The sequence below is a fragment of the Nerophis lumbriciformis genome, linkage group LG28 (genome assembly GCF_033978685.3).
Source record: "Nerophis lumbriciformis linkage group LG28, RoL_Nlum_v2.1, whole genome shotgun sequence".
In the NCBI taxonomy this organism is placed as follows: Eukaryota; Metazoa; Chordata; class Actinopteri; order Syngnathiformes; family Syngnathidae; genus Nerophis; species Nerophis lumbriciformis.
The window spans coordinates 29,136,023-29,157,659 of record NC_084575.2 but is presented as its reverse complement, the minus strand read 5'-3'; the positions used below and the strand labels follow the sequence as shown (position 1 = coordinate 29,157,659).

Sequence of the window (21,637 nt, the reverse complement as noted above, 5' to 3'; positions counted from 1 at the left end):
TCAATCTATAGCAGGGGTGCTCACACTTTTTCTGCAGGCGAGCTACTTTTCAATTGATCAAGTCGTGGGGATCTACCTCATTCATATATATAATTTATATTTACTTATTTATGAAATATATGTTTTTGTTAATAAGTTAAAGGTGTTTAATGATAATGCAAGCATGTTTAACACATATAGTTAATATTGTTAATAAATTAAAGGCGTTTAATGATAATGCAATCATGTTTAACACATAGTTAATATTGTTAATAAATTAAAGGTGTTTAATGATAATACAAGTATGTTTAATACATATAGTTAATATTGTTAACAAGTTAAAGGTGTTTAAAGATAATACAAGCATGTTTAATACATATAGTTAATATTGTTAACAAGTTAAAGGTGTTTAATGATAATACAAGCATGTTTAATACATATAGTTAATATTATTAATAAGTTAAAGGTGTTTAAAGATAATACAAGCATGTTTAACACATATAGTTAATATTGTTAACAAGTTAAAGGTGTTTAATGATAATACAAGCATGTTTAACACATATAGTTAATATTGTTAATAAGTTAAAGGTGTTTAAAGATCATGCAAGCATGTTTAACACATATAGTTAATATTGTTAACAAGTTAAGGTGTTTAAAGATAATACAGGCATGTTTAACACATATAGATTCCTTTCTTTCATGAAGACAAGAATATAAGTTGGTGTATTACCTGATTGTGATGACTTGCATTTATTGGAATCAGACAGTGGTGCTAAAAACGTCCGCATTTTCGAATGGAGGAGAAAAAAGTCCTCCTTTCTGTCCAATACCACATGAAAGTGGTTGGTTTTTGGCATCTTGTTTGTCCAGCTTCCGTACTCTTTGGAGACACTTTACAAGAAATACATTGTCGGCAAACTCCGTAGCTAATTGCTAGCTTGTGCACGCCAGCTTTCTGAGACTCTTATTTTGGTAGCGCAACTGTGCAGTCGGTCTTTGGAGTTTTGACAACAGGTACGGCACCAGAGTCTGTTGAAATGAAGTGTTTCTCGCCTTCCAGTCGGTAATTTTAATGAGCTGGCAGCAGCCAGCGTCATCTCAGAAGACCCTCGGGTGCCGTGAATGTCAATCAAGTGACGAAAGTGACGTCATAGTGAAGATTTATGATCGCTCATTTTTAGGACTATTTTTTTAATAGTGATCGACTGACACACCCTCCGAGATTGACGTAATGAGCACCCCTGGTCTATAGCAACCCAGCAAGCAGTTTAACTCTGACAAAGCACAAAGACAATGTTAAAGCTCGAGGCGAGACAAAGCACATACAGAACTTCTTCAGGTATGTCACGCTGAACTATTTAACTAGTGGCCTGCATGCTGGAGTTGGCCCATGAGGATGGTTAAAAAATTACTTGCCAACGATTTTGCAGCAGAATACTCAATATAGCATGAATGTCCATCCATCCATCCATCAATTTCTACTGTTTATCCCTCTCTGGTCCAATCATTTCTACAACTCTTATTTTTTTGTGACTGAGAAGACGTATCCAAACTTTTGGCCTGTACGGTATATGTATGTGTTTATTAGTCCAAAATGTTGGTACAATCCTTTTTATCCCTGGTCTTGCATTTGTGCTATTTTAAGTAGAATGGGGAAAAGTTCAATATAAGAGTCGGGAATTTAATTTGGTAGTTCATATATTAGAGTCAGGAATTGAATGCATTGCATTACACCCTGTGATGATATAAAGTAAAAAGTTAAAGTACCAATGATTGTCACACACACACTAGGTGTGGTGAAATTATTCTCTGCATTTGACCCATCACCCTTGATCACCCCCTGGGAGGTGAGGGGAGCAGTGGGCAGCAGCAGTGGCCGCGCCCGGGAATCATTTTGGTGATTTAACCCCCAATTCCATATGATAGATATGTATAATTAATGTTTATCTCCATCAACAGTCTTTATAGACTAATATAAAAAGTTAATCGCATGACAAATGCTCTTGATTATATTCCATAGGTTCATTAGTTGATTAGGAAGGTCTCTTCTTTGCTGAGTTTTCCAGCAATGGCTCCTCGGGCTGGAGGTGAAAATCTGAGTAGACTTTTATTTGTACCACGGTTTGTGTTTGCTATTGACATGTGAAAATAAAAGCTACGGTAGCCGCTGTGCTTAAGACACCACCGATCATCTTGACTAGTTCACTGCAGCAAACACAGCGTGACAAGGCTAAAAGATATTTAGCAGCTGCCAAACATGACATGAGTCATGTTGTCAATCATGTCCTGTATTTAATTTGCAAATGAGCACGCAGCATGAATACATTAAAACCTGCACACAACTCTAATGTGCCTCTGAGCTAAGTATGAGCTTGACTAAATCTTCCATGACACACTGCTGCAACTCGAACATGTGTTTTTATCTGTAGTTTTGGTAATCTGTGGATGAATGTTATTTTCGATTGTCATGTTTTTTTTGTTTTTCAGCTCATGTTCGCTTTATAGACTACGAATATTCCAGTTACAACTACCAGGCCTTCGACATTGGAAACCACTTCAATGAATTTGCAGGTTTGCAAAACTGGATTCAATGACATACATAATGTACCATATGGTCTATCCAATACTGTGTTCATTTTGTTGACTAAAATGTTCGTCTTAGTTATCAACCTACTTTCCCCTGACTATAATAGGATGATAACTAATCAAAACAAATGCAGGTTGACTAAAACAATGACGACACTAATTAACAATTTAGTAAACAAAAAAAGAGACATGAAATTCAATCCTATTTAATTTTGTTTTTAGACAGGTGAGACAGATTAGAATCTATCTCATCACGGTTGCATGTGGGAGAGGGGCGAGGGTGAATCATGGAGGGCATCTAATCAGAAGTACTATCTTTGTAAGGCATGGTGTTTTGATTTCCCACTGGGAAAATAAGACTATTGTTACACACCTTAATACAGTATGTCTTCTACACCTGGAAGAAAGAGAAGAGAACACATATGGATGCACTTTACCAATGCCAACATGTTGTAAACCCTGTGGCTCGATTTTTCTCGTTAAAAATCAGTGTTGGGTTAGTTACTGAAAACCAGTAACTAGTTAGTTACTAGTTACTTTATTTCAAAAGTAACTAAGTTACTAACTCAGTTACTTACACCAAAAAGTAATGCGTTAATGTGAAAAGTAACTACCGTATTTTTCGGACTATAAGTCGCAGTTTTTTTCATAGTTTGGCTGGGCTCCAGTGCGACTTTTATATGTTTTTTTCTTTTTTTATTATGTATTTTCGGCAGGTGCGACTTATACTCCGGTGCGACTTATACTCCGAAAAATACGGTAGTTACTTCTTTAAAAAAAAAATTATAATAATAATAATTAAGGCTCCCATTAATGCCCTTTTAGCCTTCATTTCAGTACTGTTACTGCACTGGAGAATAATACAATCTGTTGATCAACTTGACATGCATTTGCATCACTGAACTCCGCTAGGCAATGTGGTCTACATACAAGACACAAAGACAAAGATATGTTTCAAAGGGCCAATTTATTTTGGGCCAGAACAAATTGACAAAACTATTTTAAATAGCTGCAACATAACATACATAAGTAACAAACCGCATAATAACAACATGTCACAACATAGCTGTAAACCTGGCTTCACCCAAGGAAGGCACACATGACATGATTATATTTAATGTGCTCACTGTCCACTGTGTCCAGGAACTTGGAAAACATTTTCGGGCCAGTTGCCGTTTGATGCCCGCTATCATGCTAATTAGCTGCCTGAAAGCGGGTGACCCCACTGTAGAAATAGCCTCCATGTCTTCTAGCACATACGCTGCAATGGCTCTATTAATGTTGTCCTGGCTAGCAGTGCCTAAAATCCTGGCTAGCAGTGCCTTAAAATCCTTAGGTGGAGGTGGAGGTGAAGTGGCATTGGAGTCTGTGTCTCTCTTTACTAGCTTCGTCGAAGCATGTTGCTTTTGTAGCTGTTTCAGCAGATTTGAATTGCTGTTTTGGGCAGTAGATGGGATCTTTGATCCAAGACACAACTTACATTTAACTAAAATTTTATTTTCTTTGTGCTCGACAAAAGAAAAGTAGTGAGAATATCTCCAAGTTAAGAAACTCGGCTTCGGCTCCGCCATGATGTCTTGTTAGTAAACACAGACACGCCCCCCGCCCCACACACACCCACACACAGCGCGCCTCTTCTCTTCCTTGTGACACAGGAAGAATCAGAAGGACGAAACCGCAGCTCTCCAATAAAACACACTCAGATCTTCTCAGTTTCCAGCTGATACTATATATAGGGGAGGTATGGCGTAGTGGGTAGAGCAGCCGTGCCAGAAACCTGAGGGTTGCTGGTTCGCTCCCCGCCTTTTGACATCCAAATCGCTGGCGTTGTGTCCTTGGGCAGGACACTTCACCCTTGCCCCCGGTGCCCCTCACACTGGTGAATGAATGATTGGAGGGGCCGTAGGCGCAAACTGGCAGCCTCGCTTCCGTCAGTCTACCCCAGGGCAGCTGTGGCTACAGATGTAGCTTACCACCACCAGGTGTGAATGAATGATGGGTTCCCATTTCTCTGTGAGCGCTTTGAGTATCTAATAATAGAAAAGCGCGATTCAAAATGTAATCCATTATTATTATTGTTATTGTTATAAAAAATAATGTAAAATAATGCAGTAACGCATCATGTAGTAACGGTAACTGAGTTACTGAATATAAAAAATAACGCGTTAGACTACTAGTTATCGCCGAAAATAACGGCGTTACTGTAACGCCTTTATTTTGTAACACGTTAGTCCCAACACTGTTAAAAATACAACCACTTTAAGCGCCGTCTGCAGGCCAACCATCAGTACATCTCCGCAACAGTGAATAGACCGAAGCTAATATTTCGAAATTACTCATAGTACTTTACTGAATAACTATTTTTGTTGTACACCATAGGCGAGCTTGTCCGCCAATTGAATCAACAAGATACCTGTACAGTGCACTTCATGGATGTCCTCAGCACATGTATGTATATATGTGTATATATATATATATATATATATATATATATACATATATATATACACACGTTCTAGAGCTAGAACACTGGTTGCTGTATTTAAAAAGTATAGTGGCGAATATGCCACACAGTATTGAATTAAACTAATTTGTTTCTTCATTTGACCATCATTCCATATATTATTCAACATTAAAAAAAAAAAAAGAAGCTTAATTTCAGCTAAAATAACACACCGTAAGGCTAGTGTGAAATTGACTTATTGATATATTCATGGAGTGCAGTCTTGTTGTGAATGTAGTTTTTGAGATGCTCTGCAGTAACCTTTATAAAGTGGTTTCAATGCAACGTCAAAGATGCGTTATCCCTTATACTTTTTATTTTAGCCAACGGAGTTTACTGTAATTTTAGTTGACTAAAATGTTAAGGAATTTAGCTGACTTAAACTAAATGATCTTAGATTACTAAAATGTGACTAAACTAATACAGATTTTTGTCAAAAGACTGACTAAAACTAAATTAAAAACTGCTGTCAAAAATAATAATGACCCAATAACACCACGGGTGAGGCGGAATATGTCGTCTGTTTATTATGAAATACTTTGTGTCGTGTCGAAAATGTTATGTAAAATTTCCTTTGATTAAAGTAAATTATTAGAATTTGGCTTATGTGCCTCAATTTTTATAAGGTTGGCGGACCGCTATTTCTCATAGCCTTGTGTCGTGTGTGTGTGTTTGTGTGTGAAATTAGGCATGGCAGAGCTGGATTATGGGTTGTACCCAAGTCGGGAGATACAGATGGACTGGCTCAAAATCTACCTGCAAGCATATAAACTTTTCACTAAGAAAACTGAGGAGGTCAGTGTCCAAGAGCTTGAGACACTGTACGTGCAGGTCAACAAGTTTGCTTTGGTAAGAAAGACACAATTATTTGCACACATTAAAGGGGACCTATCATGCTAAACCAATTGTTTTCACCTACTGGTACCTGTTTTTGTGTATTCGGGATCTGCATAAATCCCGAAAATTAAACCATGGAGGCGTGGCGTAGATATTTATAGATTATTCTTGCCTTTCTTCATGCTTCCTCCAAACGAGCCGTTTGGAATTTGATACATTTTTCCCCAAGTGTGACATCAGCGGATATCTCCATACATGGTATTTATTTACCCGAAAAGCTTTGCGCAAGTCCGCTATTGTAGTCTGACAATGTAGTCAGTAAGTTCCTTCTTTTTCTCTATCCTCATGTGGAGCAGACTGGCTCATACATGCACATGTTTTGATTGATTGAGACTTTTATTAGTAGATTGCACAGTACAGTACATATTCCGTACAATTGACCACTAAATGGTAACGCCCCAATAAGTTTTTCAACTTGTTTAAGTCGGGGTCCACATTAATCAATTCATGTATCCTCCGCTGTTGCCATTTCTAATGCAAAATAGCGTATAGTTTGAAGTTATATCTGTCGGTAGACTCGCTATGGAAGCGCTAAAAACTACAACATGGATGACCTGAATAAGACGCTGTCGAAGTGCAGGCATGTAAATAAGACTGCCCACAAAACCGGTCATTACTGAAGAGACCGTCAGAAAGCAGTTTGAAGATGGTCTGTAAAACATAATCTAACCAAAAATGTCTCCAAAAAACACCAGTAATTGTCATGTAGACCGGAAGGAAGTGTTTTTCATTTAGAAAAAAATCATAATATGTCCCCTTTAACACACACCGTATATGTTTGTCACGCAACTGAAATTGAAATGTCTTTTTTTTAAGGCTTCCCACTTCTTTTGGGGATTCTGGGCCCTCATTCAGGCTAAATACTCCTCCATTGACTTTGACTTCCTCGGGTAAGTAAGTGGCTGTCTGTGTGTGTTAGGAAAGGACATGTGATGCGGAAAAAAAATCCAAAGCTCGCTTCTATACATGCTGGTATTCACAGAACCGCAGGACAAACTAGTCTTCCTCACTGTGTAAAATGTTTTTTTGTCTTCTGACTTTCGGTATTTCATGCTCCTTCGACCTGTCTAACTTGCTCTGTAGATTCCACTTTGTGTAACACTGACGCAATCCCATTACACAAAACTAATGTTGTCAAACGATGTATTTTTTAAATTAAATTAAATATTTTACAAATATAATCAATAAAAATAACAGTTTCAGTCAGTTGTTAGCAAAAGTCACAAAGGCCCGCAGAGAATCAGGTGGTAAGGCTCGTGCAATCCCTCACTTTCTTTTCCCCCCAGCTAGCGTTACCATAATCCATAATGTAACACTGCTGCAGCTTCACACACTACACCATCAAGGAGGGCGAGGTGAAGGTAATCGATATCATGCTCTGTGAATCGATATTACAAAATTTTCAAACCGATTAAATCAACTTTTTTTTTTTTTCTAAGCCCTTGTTGTGGCTGGTCGTTATATATTACAAAAATAAGTCCAATTAGTGGAAACCTACGCTGAGTTTCTCTCAACTTGTATAGTAGATACAGTGGAACCGCGATGTACGAATCTTAACTGGCTAACTAGATACTAGCCATCGATTTGGCCAATACACAAACTAAGTAAATTTCTCCATAAGAAACATATGTAAACATTGATAAAGGGTTCCAGCCTTGACTAAAGTCCATAACGACCATATCACACCAATTCTCAAATCCCTTCACTGGCTTCCTGTTCCGCTCAGGATTGAATACAAAGTCTCCCTACTAACCCACCAGTGCCTCCATGGAAATGCCCCTTTCTACCTCAAAGAACTACTCACCCCCAAATCCTCCACATGACACCTACGCTCCGGACAGGCTAACCTCCTCCAACCTCCGAGGACAAAGCTACGAACTATGGGAGACCGGGCTTTCTGCTCCGCCGCTCCCAGTCTGTGGAACGCTCTCCCTGACCACCTGAGGGCACCACAGACTGTGGATGCTTTTATAAAAGCTTAAAAACACTTCTTTTTAAAAAAGCCTTTTTATACCGTATTTTCCGCACCATAAGGCGCCCTGGGTTATAATCCGCGCCTTCAATGAACGGCATATTTCAAAACTTTGTCCACCTATAAGCCGCCCCGTGTTGTAAGCCGCATCTAACTGCGCTAAAGGAATGTCAAAAAAACAGTCAGATAGGTCAGTCAAACTTTAATAATATATTAAAAACCAGCGTGATGTGGGCGCGCATGGAGTCGTATATCAACATGGACGGAGCTGCGTGAAAAAAGCCACCCGGCCTCTTCGCGTAAACTTACCTTAACCACTCGCTCATCTTTTCTTCATCCATCCCTTCGAGTTAGCTTTTATGATGACGCCGGCTGGAAAGGTCTCTTTTGGCAAGGTCTTCCTTTTGAATATCACCATGGGTGGAAGTTTCTGGCCATTAGCATGGCAAGCTAGAACCACAGTGAAGGATGACTTCTCATTCCCTGTGGTGCGAATATTCACCGTACGTGCTCCCGTTGTATCCACAGTGCGGTTCACAGGAATATCAAAAGTCAGTGGAACCTCGTCCATGTTGATAATGTTCTCTGGCCGGATCTTTTTTTCAGCTATCTTGTTTTTACAATATGCACGGAAAGTAGCCAGCTTTTCTTGAAAGTCTTTAGGCAGTTGCTGTGAAATAGTAGTCCGTGTGCGGATGGAGAGATTGCGTCTTTTCATGAACCAGAAACCTGTCGCTTAGTAGGAGCCATTTTGTGGTCTTTACAGATGTAAACACACAAAGGAAATGAAACGTAATATCCGCGCGCTTCTTCTTCTTCTACGCGGGCGGGTGGTTGCTTACAGTAGAAGAAGAAGCGCTTCCTGTTCTATGGGGGCGGGTGCTTACCTTGGCGGTTGCTTGCGTAGAAGAAGAAGCACTTCCTCTTCTACGGGGAAAAAAGATGGCGGCTGTTTACCGTAGTTGCGAGACCGAAACTTTATGAAAATGAATCTTAATATTAATCCATATATAAAGCGCACCGGGTTATAAGCCGCACTGTCAGCTTTTGAGTAAATTTGTGGTTTTTAGGTGCGGCTAATAGTGCGGAAAATACGGTAGATATATGCATACTAGCTCTAGCTATTAGGCTGTTCTAGTTTTTATTTTTATTTATTTTTTATTATCTTTTTATTATTATTATTTTAGTTTTTAATACACTTTAGAACTTTGAGGTTGTTTGCTCATTGTAAAGTGCTTTTTACAAATAAAATCTATTACTATATTATTATTATTATATTTTAGTAAAGATTTGTACACTCTGAACACAATATAAAGCGCTATACAGTACTGTATATCTAACAAACATAACAAAGTTGTGATGGATGAACTTAATATTTAATAACAAAGTCAAAACAACAACTAGCAAAACTGTCCTTCTATGCAGTCAACCTACTAACACGCACACACACTTTCACTCTCCCTGTTGTGCACTTGACAGTTTGTCCTTAACTTTTAACAGCCAGGTCGCTACAATGATTAAGAATAAAACATAAAATCCACTTTGGGGAAAGGCAGGGTTCAAAAACGCTGTGGATACTTCCTCAAACTTATCCATTGCTTGTCCATAGCTTTCTTTGGACTGATATTGAGCTAACAAATTTAGAAAAATGCTGTGTAAAAGCTGAAAATCACTAAATAGCACACAAAATAGCTGATGAGCACTAGCTAATTGATAAGCCCGCCCACATTGGATGTGCTGCAGTCACATAATAGGTGGAGGAAACGTTCGTACCCTGAGACAAGGCTTGTATAACGAAGCAAATTTTTATGCGATTGGTTGTTTGTAAATAAAAAAGTTCGTACAATGAGGGGTTCGTGAATCCAGGTTCATGTGTATTGAATTCAGCATGCCAGAGAAGATACATTTGCTACAACATGCATTTGTATTTCATTTCCAGCTTCAATTAAAATCTTCCACGTGTTAATCTGAGACCTCGTTGCTTTGTTGTCCCGCAGGTACGCTGTGTTGCGTTTCAACCAATACTTCAAGATTAAGCCCACAGTGATGGCCTTACAGATTCCAGAGTGACAGGATGGAAGGACTTCTGGGTTCTTCTACTGAGGCCAGCACATTTTTTTGGACCATCAATTGTTCTACATGGCACTTTTCTCTTCAGCAAGCCTTAAACTCTCCTTCATTCCTCCTAGAAGTAGCTCAAATATGTCTAGCTCGAGAGCTTTCTGAGATGAGTGTGGATGTTTGTGTGCGTGTTAAACTTTAAACGCCGGTTTGTCCTCTTTCCAGGCGACTGAGCCCAGTGCAGAGTCTTGAGTTTGGGAGACATCTCACTGGCTATTCGCTGTCACTTCCTGGTAGTGAAGTCCACTGGAGAAGTTCCTCTGATTGGTTTGATGCTAATTGTAACGAACATCAATACAGATTTTCCACTGAAAGGTACTCAGACCAATGCAGTGGAAAAGTGTTGCGTAGCGTCTTTAGTGCTGAATGCACTATGATCCAGTGCCTCAGCAGCTATTAAGAAGTAGTGTAACTTAACAGTTACATTTGTGTGGGATTTCTCAGACTCAAGACTAGTCTGTGTGGTGACACTGGTCCAGGTGTCATCTGTTACCTCCTCTGGTGCTTTTAGCAGTTTCAGCTGAACTGCTGTTGCTTGTCACTGTCGGTTTTTCCCTGAATTTTGGGAATATGGAAGAGAAAATAGTTTATTTGCTTATTTATTTCAGGACTAAATGGATTGTTCAACATCTCAGGTTCAGTTTTGGGATGCACTAGGTTTGATTGGACTTACCTGACCCTCACAACCCCTTGCTTCCTTCCTCACCTTCTTGACTTTTATGGTCGCTTTGAGCCGCTTTGTTGAACTTTCCATCTAAACTTTCCATGGAAAATCACCACCTCCTTCACTTTGACTTCATGTCCTTTCCATACTCAAACACCAAAATGCTGTCAAAACCTTTTGACTTGATCGCAGACACGTTTGAATAATGACTCCAAGTCAGGTGGATTTTGAATGCAATCAGCGGGGAAAAATACAGTATGATTGGGGAAAAAACACTAATGTCTGAATTTTGAATCGTGACTGCTTTTTGTTTTATGGTCGGTTTCCTCATTAATGTGAATTTGTTTTTGTTTTTTGTTTCATTCCAAACCTAAGAAAGTGACAGTCACCGGATTTCCAGAAAACTAAACCGTTGAGTACAGGTGAAACATAAAAGATTACAATGTCGTGTAAAAGTCCATTCATGTAAGAATTCAACTTCAAACGTGAAATTTAAAATGTGCGATAAACTCATTAAATGCAAAGTGAAATATGTCGAGCTTTTCCCCAGCAGGAACAAGACATTGAAACAATGTTTTAAACAACTCAAACTTAACATTGGATCCACATGCTTTTTGTCGACGTTTCCATCAATGTTGGGTTCTGACCTTGATTTGACTGTTGAATTTTGGTCATTTCCTCACCAGTATTCAATAACACAAAGACAACGTTGAAACAACATGCTTTTTGACAATATCAGGTTGAGACGTTAAATTGAACATTGACATTTGGTCCTTCCCTACCAACAGCGTTGTCTCAATTTACAAATAGAACTATTTTGCAATGTTGTTTCAAAGTCAGTTTTAAAGGACGTGTATGTATAATCAACGCTGTATCAATGTCTTTTGCCTGCTTGGTTATTTGTTATCATTTTGATGATCATCGTTTAGTTTTGAAAACCCACAATTTTAAATGTGAATTTTTTCTAAGTTGTAAGCCATAATCTTTCAAATTAAATCAAACAAAGTCTAGAAATATCTTGAGTTGCATGTTATGAGCTTATGTCATATATTAGTACCATTTTGTAAACCTAATTGCTGGTATGAACGAACCTTTGCACGATATTCAATTTTTTCTGTTTCACCTGTATCTGATTAATTTAATCAACTATTTTATTTTTGTTTACTCCTGTTATTTTGGGTTAAAACTAACCCTAGTCCAGTTTTTATGCGGGTACAGTTTGTTGGAAGTGTGAACCAGGGACCAGACATAACGAGAGATAATTCTCAGTACGCTTGCTCCACACGACTTTGGCATTACTTTTTTTGAACTCCAACCGAGCCCCACAAAATCGATGGCTAATATATTTTTGATCCAGACCAGAGAACTAGTGTGAATGCACCCTGTAGCACATCTAAAAAATAACCATCTCACCACAATTACACAATTAATTCATTGACATCTCCGTTGTGCTAATCTTTTGAAAGCAATCTCAAATCGTTCCGCATCAACTCTGTGACCGTTTCCCAATCCCGATAAGTTTTTTTCTGAGTACAGAAAGTGAAACGAGCTCAACTATTGGATATGAGAAGATAATACACTCAAACAAAGTGAGGCATCACACTCTTATTGAGCTTTGACCCTCAGCTCTGAACTTGTTAAAGTACCAATGATTGTCACACACACACTAGGTGTGGCGAAATTATTCTCAACATTTGACCCATCACCCTTGATCACCCCCCAGGAGGTGAGGGGAGCAGTGGGCAGCAGCGGTGGCCGCGCCCAGGAATAATTTTTTGTGATTTAACCCCCAATTCCAACCCTTGATGCTGAGTACCAAGCAGGGAGGTAATGGGTCCCATTTGTATAGTCTTTGGTATGACTCGGCCGGGGTTTGAACTCACAACCTACCGATCTAGACCAAGTTGAATAATTTACCAGGTGAGCTTCAGTTCCTCACTCCTGTATCACAGGAAATTGTTTGAAAAGTTATTGACCAAAGGTAACTAATTGCAGGGTTTTTCTTGGGTAACCTGCTTAGATTTGCAGACAAATAAAAAAATATTAACAGATCAAGCTTTTGCACTAAACAATGTTTATCACTGATATAAAGGGGCTTGCAAAAGTATTCACCCATCTTGAACCTGTCCATATTTTGTCACATTACAACCCATCCATCAATCCATTTTCTACCACTTGGGTCCCTTTCAGGGTCGCGAGGACAAAAATGAATATATTTTATGTGAAAGACCAATATAAAATGGTATACCATTTGGAAATGAAAGAAAATAATACATTATGGCTTTTCTAGTGACAGAAATGTTTGGCCAGTCTTATTTGCTAAACAGCTCAAGTCAGATTAGATGGAGAGCATTCGTGAAAAACAATTTTCAGATCTTGCCACATTTTCATTGGGCCTAGGTCTGGACTTTGACTGGGCCATGCTAACACATGAATATGTATTGTTTTAAACCATTCCCTTGTAGACCTCGATTTAGATGAACATCCACCCCAGTCTCAAGTCTTTTGCAGACTCCATTCAGTCAATCAATCAAAGTTTATTTATGTAGCCCTTAATCACAAATGCCTCAAAAGGCTGCATAAACCACAACGATCCCACATCAGGGCAATAAAAAAACTTAACCCAAAGCCTTGGTAGAGACCGCAGATGTGGGGCTTCTACTGAGGTAGTATCTCTAACTGGAGTCCGACTACAAAATGCTCTATAGCCCGCAGGCTCTGGGAATCACTAATAAACCGGAGTTCTTAGAAAGCAGATTTCTGGCCAGGACATATGGTACACTACAATCAGATAGGATGGAGCTAGACCGTTAAGTATTTTATACGTAAGTAGTAAAACCGTAAAGTCACATCTTAAGTGCACAGAAAGCCAGTGCAGGTGAGCCAGTATAGGCGTAATATGATCAAACTTTCTTGTTCTTGTCATAATTCTAGCAGCCGCATTTTGTACCAACTGAAATCTTTTGATGCTAGACATAGGGAGACCCGAAAATAATCCGTTGCTGTAATCGAGACAAGATGTAACGAACACATGAATAATGATCTCAACGTCGGTGGTGGACAAAATGGGACGGATTTTAGCTATTTTACCGAGATGGAAGAAGGCTGTTATAGTAACAATCTCCAACCGATATTCCAATATTTCCTTGTATTTGGCTCCATCCATCTTCCCATCATCTATGGCCATTTTCCCTGTCCCTGCTAAAGAGAAACATCCCCACAGCATGATGCTGCCACCACCATATTTGATGGTGTGTTCAGAGGTGTGTGCAGTGTTGGTTCTCTGCCACACATTTTGCATTTTGGCTAAAAAGTTCAATTTTGGTCTGGTCTGACCAAAGCTGCTTCTTCCACTGGTTTGCTGTGTCCCCAACATGGCTTCTGGCAAACCTCTAGTGGTTTTCTTTGAACAATAGCTTTCTTCTTGCCACTCTTCCATTAAAACCACATCTGCACAGTGCATGACTAAAAGTTGTACTCTGGACAGATTCCCCTACTTGAGCGGTGGATCTCTGCAGTTGGTCCAGAGTCACCATGGGTCACTTGGCTGTTATTTCTGATCGGTGCTCTCCTTGTTCGGTCAGTAAGTTTAGGTGGATGGTCTTGTCTTGTAGGAAGTCTACCTTGATGGAAACCTTTTTATAGCCTAAGCCTGTTTTAAACTTCTCCACAACTCTATGCCTAACCTGTTCGGTGTGTTCCTTGGACTTCATGATGCTGTATGCGCCCCAAAATCCTCTGAACCAACCTCTGAGGCCGTTACAGAGCAGCTGTATTTGTACTGAGATGAGATTGCAGACGTGTGGACGGTATTTATTCATTAGCAATGATCAGGCAACTTTTGAAGGCAATTTGAGAAACTGGGACTGAGTACTTTTAACTGAGTACTTTTGCACATTTTGTGTTGGTCTTTCACATGAAATTCCAATACAATCTCTTTGTTTGTGTTCGTATTGTGACAAATTATGGAAAAGTTTTGCAAGCCAATAATCCACAGCAGAGTGGATTTGTTGATTTAGAACATTTTAGAGTAAGTTTGTGTCATCAGTTTAGTTCAGTTCAAATCTAAATGAAGTCATATTTAACCTTCTGGTTACATTCAATTTTAATTCTTTTTTTGCTCAAACTTCAGTCCTAAACAAAAATATTTAAAAAAAATTATTTACCCTTTTGAAGGCCTTTTGATCAGATGCATACCTGCCAACTACTCCGGTTTTCCCGTAATTAGTACGGTTTTCATCAACCTATTCCGGGTTACGGTTGCAGTGATAAAAAATACAGTTTTTCATTAATTAAAAAATATATTTTTTTTTTTTTAAGTTTTATTCACGAAATCGCGTAACAACAATGACAATCGACACTGCTTCCCGTAACTTCCTATCGAGCCATTCCGAATGCCATGCGCGAGGCTATTTATAGCACCGCTGCCAAGCACGAGGCACCTGTTGCCCATTGTTTACAAACGAGCGAACGATCATGGAATCAGCCGGAGAAAAATCGCAAACGAGTCTTAAACCGAAAAGAAAACTGCAGTCATTCCGTGAAGAATATTCAAAAGCCTATCCGGGAATAATTATCCGTTCCAAAAAGGGTGAAAACTACGCGAATTGCACCTTGTGCAGACAAGATTTTTCGATCGGACACGGAGGAATTAGCGATGTAAAAGGCCACGTTGGGACAAAAAAACACAAGTCTAATGCCGTTGCTAAATTTGGATTTTAGCCACAAAAAGGTAATGACACCAATGTTATCTATTGGAATTGTTTAGTACTGTTATACTGTTAAAAGTGTTTATACTATTTATGCTTTCAAGTCCAAGTTGAAGAAATCTTGTTAAATGTTGACAGCATAACTACCAAAATACAGAAGTATGTCCTTAATATTTTTGCAGTGCTATTTCTGTTGAAAAGTTAAAATGATTACATTAGAAATGTGATGTGCCACTTTTCAAGTGTCTGATGGCTTAAATTAATTTTCATGAATTTTTCATATTTTGAATTCTTTTGAAAGGCTTACAAAAAAACTACATTTGAATTGTAATTCCATGCTATTGACAGGACTATTAATTTTAATGAAGTTAGCTTACCATGTTTACAGTATGATAATTGTGATAGAAATGTGAATTTTAGGCACAGAATATTTTTTACAATTGAACAAGGCAGTAGATTATACAAGCTTGGACAGAAAGTTAATAATGACACCAATTTTTTTTTAAATGGAATTGTTTAGTACTGTTTTACCATTTGTTTACTGTAAAAAGTGTTTGTACTGTTTATACTTTCAATTAACAAATTGAAGTCTTGTGAAAGGTTGACAGGATAACTGGCATTAACTGTCAAAATAATTTCAAACTATTGAAGTTAGCTTACAGAATAAACATGTCAATCAACCCATATGATTTTTGCTGTAATATTTTTGTTTTGAAAAGTCACTGTGACTGATAGAAAAGTGATGGTTTTAGCAACATTTTAACCTGTCTGAATGCAATCAATCATTTTGCATCGGGGGGCCTGAACCCCCCATCAGGACTTTGTCCTGGACCTACCGGGGCCTGTGGCCCCTGGACCCTGGCTACTAGGTTTTTCTGATTTCAAAAGTTGGCAGGTATGCAGATGTCTTAGGTTTAAATGAGTGAAACAACTCCTGCTATACAAATGTTTACTCGTATAACACATTGGAATCAGTTGATTACAGAGCCTTCAAAGGGTTGCAATAACTTTGCATGTTTGGTATTTTTGTTTAGAACTGAAGTTGACAGAGATATGATCAAAAAAGTATTGAAATAAATTTTAAAACGTTTTTATGCCTTTTGTAAAATGAAGGACTTTTATGTCTGTTTGGCTTTGGAATATTGTGGAATAACTGCCAGTGTATCATTCACCTATGAAAGTGTTACAAGAAAGAAACACTCCTATGAAAACTCATGTTTAATGAAGTAACACAACCAAAACTACGGTATTTTACATGTAATAATTATATAGAAGATTTAACATCACTTTTATCGAAGACTCTTCGGCAAATACTTTGATGAGCAGAGAGGATGGAACCTGGTACTTTGCCACGAGTCCTTTTGGTGATTTTTTTTTTTTGCAGCATTACTCAATAAATAAAAAGCACAGACTAACTCACCAAAGATTGAATTCTGTGTTTAGGTACTCCTTGGAATGATTGGTGAGAAAATGGACTACTTTATGTGCAATGTTTGGCCGTACAATAACAGACGGCATATGAAGGCTGCAGCAAAATTGTGCATGGGGAAGAAAGGTACCACTGTATATTTTTCTTCTTTTAAATCAACTATCATCACGTTTTTGGATGGTTAAAAAAAAAACGATTTATGATAAGTCATTGTCTTTTTGGTCCAATTTGAGATTTGTTAAAAACCCAGATTATTTGGTCAATTTTGACAACTTGTTTGTACACTGGCAGAATGTCACTAATGGTTAGCGTGTGTGTTTTTATTTTGATGTGATGACTCTGACTTTTAAGAATCACTGTACAGACAAAGGATTTTTCCTTAATCTGTTATTTACTTTTTTTGGTAAAATGCTTTGCCTTGACATGTAGATAGTTCTTTACTAGACATGTTGCAGGCTTGTACATGATAAATGTACCTACTGTCTGTGCTGCTGCGGGATGCGCTAAAAAAAAAAAATGGAAGTAAAATAGCGTCTAAAAACTGGTGAAAATGTTTCTGTACATAGCCTACAAGTGATCCTTCACACGCCTGTGGGACTTGCAAAATGTATTTAACAATCGATTGCTGTTACTTATTAATATATAGAAATTAAAACACTTTACAAGTGTGTTTGTCATTTTAAGCCTTCCAAACACCTTTTTTCCTGCATTACTTATAATAAAACATTGCATTTTGAAACGCTGTCGGTTTGAGTGACTCACGTGACAATCAATCAATCAATCAATCAATGTTTATTTATATAGCCCTAAATCACAAAAGTCTCAAAGGGCTGCACAAGCCACAACGACATCCTCGGTACAGAGCCCACATAAGGGACGTCGATGTGAATGACTATGAGAAACCTAATACTAAAACGGAAAAAAGTACTCAAGTATAATACTAAAACATGATCAGGAAAACACTCAAATATAATACTAAAACATGATCAGGAAAACACTCATATATAATACTAAAACATGATAAGAAAACTCTCAAATATAATACTAAAACATGATAAGAAAGCTCTCAAATATAATACTAAAACATGATCAGGAAAACACTCAAATATAATACTAAAACATGATAAGGAAACTCTCAAATATAATACTAAAACGTGATCAGGAAAACATTAAACATACTAAACATGATAAGAAAACACTCAAATATAATACTAAAACATGATTGGAAAACATTCAAATATAATGCTAAAACATGATTATTAAAACTCAAATATAAATATATAAAAACAGAAAAAAATACTCAAATATAACACTAAAACATGATCAGGAAAACACTCAAATATAATACTAAATCATGATCAGGAAAACATTAAAATATCATCCTAAACATGATAGGAAAACACTCAAATATAATACTAAAACATGATCGGGAAAACACTCAAATATAATACTAAAACATGATAAGAAAACACTCAAATATAATACTAAAACATGATCAGGAAAACCCTCAAATATAATACTAAAACATGATAAGAAAACACTCATATATAATACTAAAACATGATAGGAAAACACTCAAATACTAAAACATGACAGGAAAACACTCAAATATAATACTAAAACATGATTGGAAAACATTCAAATATAATGCTAAAACATGATTATTAAAACTCAAATATAAATATATAAAAACAGAAAAAAAATACTCAAATATAACACTAAAACATGATCAGGAAAACACTCAAATATAATACTAAAACATGATCAGGAAAACATTGAAATATCATCCTAAACATGATAGGAAAACACTCAAATATAATACTAAAACATGATCGGGAAAACACTCAAATATAATACTAAAACATGGTAAGAAAACTCAAATATAATACTCAAACATGATAAGAAAACACTCAAATATGATACTAAAACATGATCAGGAAAACCCTCAAATATAATACTAAAACATGATAAGAAAACACTCATATATAATACTAAAACATGATAGGAAAACACTCAAATACTAAAACATGACAGGAAAACACTCAAATATAATGCTAAAACATAATAGGAAAACATTCAAATGTAATACTAAAACATGACAGGAAACCCTTTAAATATAATACTAAAACATGATCGGAAAACATGCACCTGGCTTCCTGTCACAAGTTGTCACCTTATTTTAAAAACTCAACTTTTTATACACCGTCTTTCTGAGCTGCCACCTTATCGTGGTAGAGGAGTTTGCATGTCCTAATTAACCTAGGAGCTATTTTGTCCGGGGTCTTCTATGCCCCCTGGTAGGGTCTCCCAAGACAAACAGTTTCTAAGTGAGGGATCAGACAAGGAGCAGCTCGAAGACCTTTTTGAAGAAGAAACAACAAGGACTCAAGAGTTCCTTCGCCCGGACGCGGGTCACCGGGGCCCCCTTCTGATGCCAGGCCCAGAGGTGGGGCTCGATTGCGAGCGCTTGGTGGCTTGTACCCATGGGGCCCGGCCGGTCACAGCCCGAAGAGGCAACGTGGGTCTCCCTTCCAATGGGCTCACCACTCATAGGAGGGGGCATAGAGGTCGGGTGCAGGCAGGGCACTTAGCGGTCCGATCCTCGGCTGCATAGGCTAACTCTTGGGACGCGGAATGTCATCTCGCTCAGGGGAAAAGAGCCTGAGCTAGTGCGCGAGGTGGAGAAGTTCCGGCTAGTACCGTATTTTCCGCACTATAAGGCGCACCTAAAAAACACAAATTTTCTCAAAAGCTGACAGTGCGCCTTATAACCTGGTGCGCTTTATATATGGATAAATATTAAGATTCATTTTCATAAAGTTTCGGTCTCGCAACTTCGGTAAACAGCCGCCATCTTTTTTCCCGGTAGAACAGGAAGCGCTTCTTCTTCTACGCAAGCAACCGCCAAGGTAAGCACCCGCCCCCATAGAACAGGAAGCGCTTCTTCTTCTACTGTAAGCAACCACCCGCCCGCGTAGAAGAAGAAAAAGCGCGCGGATATCACCGTACGTTTCATTTCCTTTGTGTGTTTACATCTGTAAAGACCACAAAATGGCGACAGGTTTCCGGTTCATGAAAAGACGCAATCTCTCCATCCGCACACGGATTACTATTTCACAGCAACTGATATTGCTGTGAACCGCACTGTGGATACAACGGGAGCACGTACGGTGAATATTCGCACCACAGGGAATGAGAAGTCATCCTTCACTGTGGTTCTAGCTTGCCATGCTAATGGCCAGAAACTTCCACCCATGGTGATATTCAAAAGGAAGACCTTGCCAAAAGAGACCTTTCCAGCCGGCGTCATCATAAAAGCTAACTCGAAGGGATGGATGAAGAAAAGATGAGCGAGTGGTTAAGGTAAGTTTAAGTTTACGCGAAGAGGCCGGGTGGCTTTTTTCACGCAGCTCTGTCCATGTTGATATACGTATGTTTGTGATTGCACATTTGCGTACATTTTGGGAGTGAACAGAGTTGTTAGAACGCTGGTTTTTAATATATTATTAAAGTTTGACTGACCTATCTGACTGTTTTTTTGACATTCCTTTAGCGCAGTTAGATGCGGCTTACAACACGGGGCGGCATATAGGTGGACAAAGTTTTGAAATATGCCGTTCATTGAAGGCGCGGCTTATAACCCAGGGCGCCTTATGGTGCGGAAAATACGGTAATAGTCGGACTCACTTCGACGTACAGCAAGGGCTGTGTAACCAGTTCTCTCGAGAGGGCTGGACTCTCTTTCACTCTGGCGTTGCATGCAGTGAGAGATGACGGGCTGGGGTAGCAGTTCTTGTTGCCTCAAGGCCTGTACGTTGGAGTTTAACCCGGTAGACGAGAGGGTAGCTTCCCTCTGCCTTCGGGTGACTGTTGTTCGTGCTTACCCACCCTTTTTGGATTCACTCGAGGGAGTACTGGAGAGTGCTCCCTCAGGCGATTCCCTTGTTCCCTTGAGAGTGAAACCTGGAGATGCGAGATTGGGAAAAACGGCCGCCCGGATCTGAACCTAACTGGTGTTTTGTTATTGGACTTTTGTGCTCGCCACTGATTGTCCATAACGAACACAATGTTCAAACATAAGGGTGTCCATATGTGCACTTGGCACCAGGACACCCTAGGACGCAGTTCGATGAGCGACTTTGGAGTTGTGTCATTGGATTTGAAGTTTCATGATTTGGACACTCAGGTGAAGAGAGAGGCAGAGCTTTTTACCGATCACCACCTGGCGGGGAGTTGGCTCCGATGGTGGGGGAGGATTCCGGACAGACCTGCCGGGCCCAAACGCATTGTGAGGTGCTGTTGGGAACGTGTAGCAGAGTCCATATGTGCAATTGGCACCAGGACACCCTAGGACGCAGTTCGATGATCGACTTTGTAGTTGTGTCATTGGATTTGAAGTTTCATGTTTTGGATACTCAGGTGAAGAGAGAGGCAGAGTTTTTTTTACCGATCACCACCTGGCGGGGAGTTGGCTCCGATGGTGGGGGAGGATCCTGGACAGACCTATCAGGCCCAAACGCATTGTGAGGGGCTGCTGGGAACGTGTAGCAGAGTCTCCTGTCAGAGAGAGTTTCAATTCACACCTCTGGAAAAACTTTGAACATGTCACAAGAGAGGCGCTGGATATTGAGTCCAAGTGGACCATGTCCCGTAGCCCTGTTGTTGGGCCGATTGGAGCTGTGGCCTCAAGGTGGTTGGTGCCTGTTGTGGCGGTAATCCCAGAACCCGCTGGTAAACACTAGCGTTGAGGGATGCCGCCAAGCTGAAGAAAGAGTCC

At 39.0% G+C, this 21,637-nt stretch overlaps 1 protein-coding gene across 2 annotated transcripts in view; it reads left to right on the top strand.

The window, feature by feature from the left end:
• Nucleotides 1-15,672, top strand: part of etnk2 (ethanolamine kinase 2) — a 31,570-nt gene extending 15,898 nt beyond the window's left edge. For both annotated transcript variants that reach the window (XM_061924014.2, XM_061924013.2), the window contains 4 exons: nucleotides 2,467-2,550; nucleotides 5,757-5,917; nucleotides 6,782-6,855; nucleotides 9,935-15,672. In XM_061924014.2, coding sequence (XP_061779998.1) covers nucleotides 2,467-2,550; nucleotides 5,757-5,917; nucleotides 6,782-6,855; nucleotides 9,935-10,007 — 392 coding nt within the window. In that variant the 3' untranslated portion in view covers nucleotides 10,008-15,672. The remainder of the gene's footprint in view (nucleotides 1-2,466; nucleotides 2,551-5,756; nucleotides 5,918-6,781; nucleotides 6,856-9,934) is intronic.
• The last annotated feature ends 5,965 nt before the right edge of the window (nucleotides 15,673-21,637 follow it).